Source organism: Nyctereutes procyonoides, unplaced genomic scaffold (assembly GCF_905146905.1).
Source record: "Nyctereutes procyonoides isolate TBG_1078 unplaced genomic scaffold, NYPRO_anot_genome, whole genome shotgun sequence".
NCBI lineage: Eukaryota > Metazoa > Chordata > Mammalia > Carnivora > Canidae > Nyctereutes > Nyctereutes procyonoides.
In genome coordinates, this window is record NW_026575042.1 from 6511527 (window position 1) to 6521624 (window position 10098).

The following is a 10098-nucleotide window of genomic DNA, read 5'->3' on the forward strand; positions in this document are numbered from 1 at the left end:
TGGCCTGTTCAGGTTTTCTATTTCTTCCTGTTCCAGTTTTGGTAATTTGTGGTTTTCCAGAAATGCGTCCATTTCTTCTAGAATGACTAATTTATTGGCGTATAGATGCTCATAATAAGTTTTAAAATTGTTTGTATTTCCTTGGTATTGGTGGTGATTCTCTCCTTTTACATTCGTGATTTTATTAATTTGAGTCTTTTCTCTCTTCTTTTTAATAAGGCTGGCTAATGGTTTATCTATTTTATTAATTCTTTCAAAGATCCAACTCCTGGTTTTGTTGATCTGTTCCACAGTTCTTCTGGTCTCTAATTCATTGAGTTCTGCTCGAATGTTTATTAACTCTCTTCTACTGCTGGATGTAGGATTTATTTGCTGTTCCTTATCCAGCTCTTTTAGGTGCAAGGTTAGCTTGTGTATTTCAGTTCTTTCCAGTTTTTGGATGGATGCTTGTATTGCAATGTATTTTCCCCTCAGGACCGCTTTTGCTGTATTCCAAATTTTGAACAGTTGTATCTTCATTCTCATTAGTTTCCATGAATCTTTTTAATGCTTCTCTAAATTCCTGGTTGACCCTTTCATCTTTTAGCAGGATGGTCCTTAACCTCCACGCATTTGAATTTCTTCCAAATTTCTTCTTGTGATTTAGTTCTAGTTTCAAAGCATTATTGTCTGAAAATATGCAGGGGACAATCCCAATCTTTTGGTATCAGTTAAGACTTGATTTGAGACCCAGTATGTGGTCTTTTCTGGAGAAAATTCCATGTGCACTTGAGAAGAATGTGTATTCAGTTGCATTTGGATGTAAAGTTCTGTAAATATCTGTGAAATCCATCTGGTCCAGTGTATCATTTAAAGCTCTTGTTTCTTTGGAGATGTTGTGCTTAGAAGATCTGTCAATTACAGAAAGTGCCATGTTCAAGTCTCCCAGTATGAGTGTATTATTATCTAAGTGTGTCTTAACTTTGGTTATTAATTGATGGATATACTTGGCAGCTCCCACATGAGGGGCATAAATATTAATGATTGTTAGGTCCTCTTGTGGATAGATCCTTTAAGTATGATATAGTGTCCCTCTTCATCTCTTACTATAGTCTTTGGGATAAACTTTTAATTTAGCTGATATGAGGATGGCTGCCTCTGCTTTCTTTTGAGGACCATTTGAATGGTAAATGGTTCTTCAACCTTTTATTTTCATGCTGCAGGTGTCCTTAGGTCTAAAATGAATCTCTTGTAGAGCAAATAGATGGGTCTTGTTTTTTTATTCAGTCTGCAACCCTGTGTTTTTTGATGGGATCAGTAAGCCCATTCTCATTCAGAGTTACTATTGAAAGATATGAATTTAGTGTCATCATGTTACCTATTCAGTCCCTGTTTTTGTGGATTGTTTCCTTGTACTTCCTCTTTCTTTTAGAGTCCCCCTTAATATTTCTTGCAGAGCTTGTTTGGCGGTCATATATTCTTTCAGTTTCTGCCTACCTTGGAAGCTCTTTATCTCTCCTTCTGTTCTGAATGAGAGCCTTGCTGGATAAAGTATTCTTGGCTCATGTTCTTCTTATTTAGGACCCTGAATATATCCTGCCAGTCCTTTCTGGCCTGCCAGGTCTCTGTGGAGAGGTCTGCTGTTAATCTAATAGTTCTCCCCCACAAAGGTTAGGGATTTCTTGTCTCTTGCCGCTTTAAGGATCTTCTCTTTATCTTTGGAATTTGCAAGTTTCACTATTAAACGTTGAGGTGTTGAACGGCTTGTATTGATTTTAGGCGGGGGGCATCTCTATCTCCTGGATCTGAAAGCCTGTTGCCCTCCCCAAGTCAGGGGAAGTTCTCAGCTATGATTTGTTCAAATATACTTTCTGGTCCTCTGTCCCTTTTGGTGCCCTCTGGAACCCCAATTAAATGTAGTTTTTTCCTTCTGAGGCTGTCATTTATTTCCCTTAACCTTTCCTCATGATCTTTTAATTGTTTTTCTCTTTTTTCCTCAGCTTCCTTCCTTGCATCAACTTGTCTTCTATGTCACTCACTCGTTCTTCTACCTCATTAACCCTGTTGTTAGGACCTTCAGTTTGGATTGCATCTCATTTAATTGATTTTTAATTTCGGCCTGATTAGATCTAAATTCTGCAGTCATGAAGTCTCTTGAATCCATTATGCTTTTTTCCAAAACCACCAGTAGCTTTATAATTGTGCTTCTGTATTGGCTTTCTGACATTGAGCTGTTGAGTATTTTATTGAAACATGATGCCCTGCTGTCCCATCAGCATCCAACCACCTCCCCCACGTGCCCAGTGTGGCTGGGTCCCGATCCAGCAATGTGGTTGATTGAGTTCAGACACAATGGTGTCAGGCAGGACTACAGACTGAGAAACTGGTTATCAAAGCAGGAAACCAGATGAGAGTCCTTAGTTGACAAATATTTAAGTGGTAAAATGCTCTTAAAGAATGTAGGATGAGAAGTTCTGAATGGAAGTACTGGCGGCCCTCCGGCCCTCCTCGGAGTTGAGTGCTGGGATGGGCTGTGCCAAGGAGCCGGGAAGGGCCCATGTGGCCAGCTGTGGGAGTGACTGAAGTCACCCGTGTGGTCTGACCCGTGTGGACGGCATCGGTGAGACAGTCCTGGTAGACAGGGCAGGAAACCCCAAGAGGGAAGTCAGGCTGCTCTGCTCAGAACAATTCCCTTTTCTATCCTGGGCTGCCAAATATGGACCCAAATGCCACATTTTAGATACTTGAGATACTTGTACTTTCTCACTCTCCAGGAAGAGTGCAATGAAACCACAATGCAGTCTGTGGAGGGAAGATGGGGGAGGAACCACGCCCTGGGTGACACCCATTGGAGCCACAGGGGCTAGAGGAGAGCAGGTCCTCCAAGCAGCTCTCAGGAGCACGATATCTTGTCTGGAGGCATGAACCCTGTGTCACCGAGGGTCTTGAGCGCCCCTCGGCCATCTGGCCATGCCACCAGGTGGGTTATGCTGCCATTGTTGAGAGACAAGCGGAGCCAGCCTTCAGGAGGGAACTGCAGTGCCCGGCACACGATGTAGCAGATGACATTGGCATGGCAGGTGAAGATCTCGTAACTGTCCTCCTGCTGCTTGACATCTGCAGGATGGATGTAGTTCCAGAAGGCGGCCTCGATCCGGGCTCCGTCTTCATAATACACAGCCTCTGGCTTCCAGTGGGACACAGGAGGGTCGGGCTCAATGGGGGCGCCCTCCCTCAGCAGGTCTGTGCTGACCTTGCAGACACCTGGCAGGTGCTTGTTGATGATGTCAGTGGTTTCTATGGCTCGGGTCATGGACGAATGGACAATTTCATTAAACTTCAACCCCAAGCTTGCAAGTTGGAGCACAGTTAGTTCAGCCTGTTCACGACCCAGGGGTGTTAGAGAGCGGTGCTTTTCCAGGGAGGCATCCACGTGGTACTGGGAGTGCCTGATGAGGAAGATGTGTCGTGTGGCCTTTGCTTTGCAGTGGTCCGGCCTGGACGCCAGTTCTTCTTCTCCAGAGTCTAGGTTCCTCTTCCAAAGGTTGACTAAGGATAGTGGTTCTCGCCTGTCCCAGGTGGAGTCGCAGACGCCGGGTCCGGGATGCGCGGTCCCCGCCCACGCCGGCGCCCAAGCCACGCGCGGCTCCGCGTCCCCGCCCGCGCGGGGCTTCCCCAGCGCCACGGCGGAGAAGAGCACCGCGGCCGAGCCCGGCCAGGCCGCAGGCCACTAGCTGCAGCGCCTGTCGGAGCGCCCTGCCCGCCCGGCCCCTGCAATCCAAACTGCTACTCTGCGGGAGAGAGGACTGTTTCTGGATCTTTTGTGGTGAGTTCTTCCTTCTAGTCATTTTGCTCACTGCAGAGTGGCTAAAAACAAGTGGTGCTGGAAAAAGGAAGGAAAAAGAGAGGAAAAAAGGGGGGAAACAAACAAAAAAACAAGGAGGGGTACCGTCTGTTTCTATATACTGTAAATCCCTCGACTTCCCCTTTCCAGCGCTGGGTGGTCAAGAACTTGCTCTTCCCCTGTCCCTGCAGCTGGTCTTCTGGGGAGGGGCCTGCTGTGCTGACTCTCAGGTGTGTGCACCTGGGGGAGCTGCCCTGCCCCCCGCTGGGTGCCCGGCTCAGTGTGTGCTGTTGACCCCGTGAGGCCCCTGTTCCCTGGTGGCCACCCTCCGTCCCAGGCACAGGGTGACACGCGGAGGAACCACCACACTGGTGGCGGCCAGCTCCCCAGCCCTGGAGTCAGCTCCCCCAGTAACTCCCGCAGCTCCCAGTCCGCACGGGCCTGGATGCTCTGGGGATGGGGGTCGCCGACCTGCACAGCTTGGGGGCGCCCAGCCGCAGGAGCCTTCTCGCTGCCTGGGCGCTCCCGGCCTCCGCCTGTCCCGGAGGGATCGCAGGATCCCGGGCTGTGTCCGCCAACGTCCTGGGATCCGGGGCCTGTGCCACTGGGATCGCGCTCTGGGACCACAGAGCCGCGCAGCCCCGTACGCGCGGAGCCGCCGCCTGAGCCGCCGCCCGAGCTGCTCCCCGTGGCGCCGGGCACGCGCTCCAGCCCTTTAGGGAGCTTGTCCCGAGGTGTCCGGCGCTCTCCCCTGGGGCGCAGGTCCTCTGTTAGTGACCCGGGAACCTGGGGGCTACCCTGCCCTTCCTGGGATCCTGCCTGAGTCCCTGCAAGCGCCTTTCCGCCAGGGAAGGTTGGTAAAGCTCCTGCTTCTCCGGGCCTGGGCTCTCCTGTCCTGGGGGCACTCGCCGCTGTGCCTTAGCCCTGCTCCTGGGGGGCCCCTCCCCTTTGGTGCTTTTTTATTTATTTATTTTTTCCCCTCTTCTTACCTTGATAGAAGCGTGAACTCCTCACTGTAGCATTCCAGCTGTTCTCTCTTTAAATCTCAGGCCGAATTGGTAGGTTTTCAGGATGATTTATAAGTTATCTAGGTAAGTTGGTGGGGACAAGTGACTTGGGGACCCTACTCTTCCATCGTCTTGCCCCGCCCCCCTAATACCACTGTTAATGCTTAATAAATATCATGGTTTTTTAATCCCAAAATGAAATATTCTTTAGCCCTCACAATACTTCACTCTAAAAGAATCTTTTTGCTTTCCAAATAAAAATTACTTCAAAAGTGTTTCTATATCTAATTGTTCATTCTTTCCCAAATATTTATTGACTCCTCATTTAATCATCTACTAGTAAACATAATGGAAGAAAAGCTCTGGGTAAAGCAAATGGAGGGCCATACCCAAATTTAGCAATGGTGACAGTCTAAAATATTGACAGATTACAAATTTAAAAGTTACACAAAATGAATATAATTGTGTGGAACTATCCCTATTTTTAAAAAAGATGTTATTTATTTATTCATGAGAGACAGAGAGAGAGAGAGAGAGAGAACACAGGCAGGAACACAGGCAGAGGGAGAAGCAGGCTCCATGCAGGGAGCCCGACATGGGACTCAATCGCAGGCTGCCCTCCCTATTGAAACTAATTTTACTTGTGGAATAAAGCAACCTTAATGAAACTTTCTCTCTATCAAAATACTTGACTTAGAAAATGGAGCTGAAGTTGAATTCATTTAATTCTGCATCTAATGTAGAAAAATGGCACTGAAATTTTGAAAGGAACATTAAATTGTTGTACTTTCTAAGTCTCTATGAATAAAGTAGGTGAATAAAGAAGGAGAAAAATTCAATTTAACACTGAGAGTAATTTTCACCTTTTCTTCCTTAAAAAACATATGTGAAATGCCATGTGTTGTCATGGAAACGGTAAAATAAGAAATCTGTTTCTGAATGCTTAAAGTTAGGTGCAAGATTGTCAAATACAGGCTGTTTGTATTGTCTCTTACAAAAGAGAAAAAGACATAATGATTTGGTACATTACCATCCTTCTATTTATTCTAACTCTTCTCTTTAGTCTGTGTTTTGTGTGTGGGCGACTTCCCAAAGTTATTTCCATTTATTTTCCTTCCCGGAGCTTACTGCAGGCACCTTTTCTGGACCTTATTTATAATGCCATTGGGTTAAAATATAAAGCATAGATTATAAAGCTGAAAGGTCACTTAAAGGAATTTAATAAAAAGCAAGGACCTATTCAAATTCATGTAACCATGCTCACGACACAAAATACTTGAAGCAATAGTTGTAATGTAGTTTTTTTAGAGTAAGGTATACCCCTGAGTTTGAGTACTAATTCTTTCCTTTAGTTACTCTGTGACCTTGAGCAACATACTTCATTCCTCTCTAATCTGTTTTCAAATCTGTAAAATGAAACGAATCGACTTACTTTTTTTAGAATTATTGGATAAATATTAAATAATATACCCAAGGCACAAATATTAGTCATTATTATCTCATTTCAATTACTCACATTAGTGGATTGGACCAAAGCTTAAATAACAGAAACTGACCTATAATCTTCACATCCCTTTGCTTTTGAGCCTGTGGTTGGATACATATATGCCATTCTTTTTTTTTTTAAGATTCTATTAATTCCATGAGAGAGAGAGAGAGAGAGAGGCAGAGACACAGGCAAAGGGAGAAGAAGGCTCTATGCAGGGAACCTGACGCGGGACTCGATCCCGGGTCTCCAGGATCAGGCCCTGGGCTGAAGGTGGCGCTGAACTGCTGAGCCACTCCGGCTGCCCCATACATGCCATTCTTGATCATTGACAATGATTCCTACCAAAGGCTGGAATCTTTCTCTAACCTTCAAGGTCCATCTCCCAATCTTGACCTGCATGCTACCAATCAACCCAGAGCCACTGAGCATTCAGCTGGAAGAGACTCAAGCACTTTTATTTCATGGGTGGAAATGCAATCTCCAGAACAGTGTTTGGTTGAAGATCCACTCTCTGAGGAAGAGGTAGGGCCTGATCTTCCAGCTTCCAATTCAGAGCTCCAGATTTTGTGTCCCATAAATACTGACCCAAGAAGAGCAAGAATATACTTACGCTATGCTAATTTCCATTGTTCTATCTTTGCCTTAGAGAGAGTAGTTTTCTTCAAATGTGGATACCAATGTGAGCACATGAAATCATCCTAAGGGCTATAGGAGCAGAAATAATCTAAAGGAATCAATTTCTAGCTCTTCAACATTCCTGGCTTTTTCCTAAAACTGATCTTCCTGAGAACCTATCTTCCTTCCACTTTACAACAAATTTTCTCCCTTTCATCCTCCCACTACTTCCTATGATGCATTATCTCAGAGACAGAGAAAACCTCCAAAGTGGAAGCCTCCTGTATTATTAGTTAAGCCACCCCAAACCCTTTCCTGTCTTAAGCATATTTACAGTAATAGTGGAGGTGTTAAAAAGGGACAGTAGCTAATGTCAGAATGCTCTAAAATCAAATACATGATAAATAAAGGGTGAAAGGAATGATGATTTAATGACATTACTTCTTCCATCCCCCGACCAGTATCCAAAAATTACTTTCCTTTGAGGGAGAACCCCATGAAAAGAAAATAGAGTATGGGTAGGAAAGGCTGAATGCTATGAATTTTGGATTTCATATTAAATGCATGAAAATTTTACAGCTATTTTTTTTTTATAAATTAATTTTTATTGGTGTTCAATTTACCAACATACAGAATAACACCCAGTGCTCATCCCGTCAAGTGTCCCCCTCCGTGCCCGTCACCCATTCACCCCCACCCCCCGCCCTCCTCCCCTTCCACCACCCCTAGTTCGTTTCCCAGAGTTAGGAGTCTTTATGTTCTGTGTCCCTTTCTGATATCTCCCACACATTTCTTCTCCCTTCCCTTATATTCCCCTTCACTATTATTCATATTCCCCAAATGAGTGAGAACATACACTGTTTGTCCTTCTCCGATTGACTTACTTCACTCAGCATAATACCCTCCAGTTCCATCCACGTTGAAGCAAATGGTGGGTATTTGTTGTTTCTAATGGCTGAGTAATATTCCATTGTATACATAAACCACATCTTCTTTATCCATTCATCTTTCGATGGGCACCGAGGCTCCTTCCACAGTTTGGCTATTGTGGACATGGCTGCTAGAAACATCGGGGTGCAGGTGCCCCAGCGTTTCATTGCATTTTACAGCTATTTTTGATACATATCCTTGGAGCATGCATTTAACTGAAAAGAAAGAGATCTTTAAATAGTCAAAGTCATATAATATCTGTGCTTCTTTTAAACACAATTCTGATGTTTTCAGAACTACCATGTATAAAAGAATATATGAAAGAAGTGTGAAAAATTTGCTAATTGATGAATATGGATGGTAAGTAAGTGGGGATTTGCTTTATTATTCTATTCGTATATATGCTTGAAACTTTGCATAATATCACCATATTATTAATTAACCTTGGAAGAGAAAAACTCTTCGATGTACAAATACCATAGAAGAAATGGAAAAATTACCAAAGAACACTCCCTATGCCTTTTCAGCTATCTGTGGATTGAGAGGTAATGTACTTCAAACTCTCCAAACCAGTTTTCAAATGTAACAATCAGTGCCAGAAAGCCCCCTCTCCAGCACTCTCCAATCAGAAAAAGTGATTTAATTTGGAAACACTGTAATGATAGGAAACTCTGCCAGTCAATGGGATTCTTTCCTGATGGGTTTCACTGTAGTGTCATCTGGTTAGGTCATTTTGGTGGGAAACCATGTTTTTAGTAACCTGATATATTTTATTTTGGGCAGGTTAGATTCCTAGTGGAAAATCCTTCCAGTGCCTTGTCTGCAGACCTATAAACTTTGGTGCAAACATTCTGGACCTGAGTAGGACAAAAGGGCCTGGGAGTATTTAAACTTTAGCTATACACACATATGTGTGTTGTTTGAAGTACTTCAAAATGTTTGATGATACTGCTTTTTTTGCTCACTATATAGAATGAATGCATGTCCTTTTTTTTTTCCTTTTCCTAAATTTCTGGAAGCTTTCAATTTTTTCCTGATCTGAACTTTCACCTAAATACATGTAGGAGTGTGTCTTTTATTCCTTAACCTTTTATTTTAATTATCTCTTAATTATCCATAGTATAAACCTCCATGCTGTTTTCTCATGCCCTTAACTATTTATTTGAATATCCCAACCTCCCCATTATCTCTCTTTTGTATAAATTCTTACCACATGGACACAGAGACCCTAAATCTATCTTCTATGTTTAATAACTTTCTTTTCACATTCTTTCTTTTTTTTTAAGATTTTCTTTATTCATGAGAGACACACACACACACACACACACAGAGTCAGAGACACAGACAGAGGGAGAAGCAGGTTCCATGCAGGGAGCCTGACGCGGGACTGGATCCCAGATCTCCAGGATCAGGCCCTGGGCTGAAGGCAGCGCTAAACCGCTGAGCCACCTGGGCTGCCCTATTTCTTTCTTTTATATTTGCCCCATTTGATCATTTTTTGGCTTAATAATCCAAAATCATAATTCATTTCTTATAACAATTATACTCACAATATTCTGGTTTTTGTTATCTACTGAACTCATTTGTATTTAAGAATCATATTATTTTTAAGATTTTATTGAGTTATTATTTGTGAATGATTAATTCACTTTTAGTCATTCCAAGGATATAACTACATTTTAAGTCTTATTTTTGTTAAGCTAATTCTGCTCATTGAAAAGTAATATCCTATTTTTTAGTGTGGTATCTATTTTTCTTGGGCTTGATATCTTCAACTGTTAGTGACTCTTGTAATTAAACTTATCTTTTAGTCTGAGACTCCTTCATTCCCCTTATATGGATGCTATTATTGTTTCCTATAGCTACCTATTGTCCATACACAAAAATTTCCATGATTTCTAATAAAATTGATTAGTTTATAAATCATCAAAATCCTGAACAAAGAAAAGCTTCTTCTATTTGGTATCTCATATCCTTCTCCTCCCCACACTTCCAGACTATAACTGATTAATTCACCAGCTACTGTTTTTCTATATAGCAAACTACACAGTGCAAGAAGTAAATCACTTTTACAGGCAATCCTCTGTTATACAGGCAACTATGTTGTATAGTGCAATAAGTGCATCACTTTTCAGTTTCAGCTGCCATATAGACAGGCTTTACTGACTCTTTTTAAAAATGGTTCCCATTTGTTAATAATGGGGGGAAGGACAGTTGCCAAAAGGCTGCCTCCA

The 10098-nt window shown here is 43.0% G+C and overlaps 1 protein-coding gene across 1 annotated transcript; it reads right to left on the reverse strand.

The window, feature by feature from the left end:
• Window positions 1-2872: 2872 nt before the first annotated feature.
• Window positions 2873-6698, reverse strand: LOC129507302 (serine/threonine-protein phosphatase PGAM5, mitochondrial-like). The gene is given in 4 exon segments (XM_055321643.1): window positions 2873-3692; window positions 3694-3770; window positions 4265-4590; window positions 6686-6698. Coding segments are annotated over 4 exon segments (1236 nt in total).
• Window positions 6699-10098: the final 3400 nt, after the last annotated feature.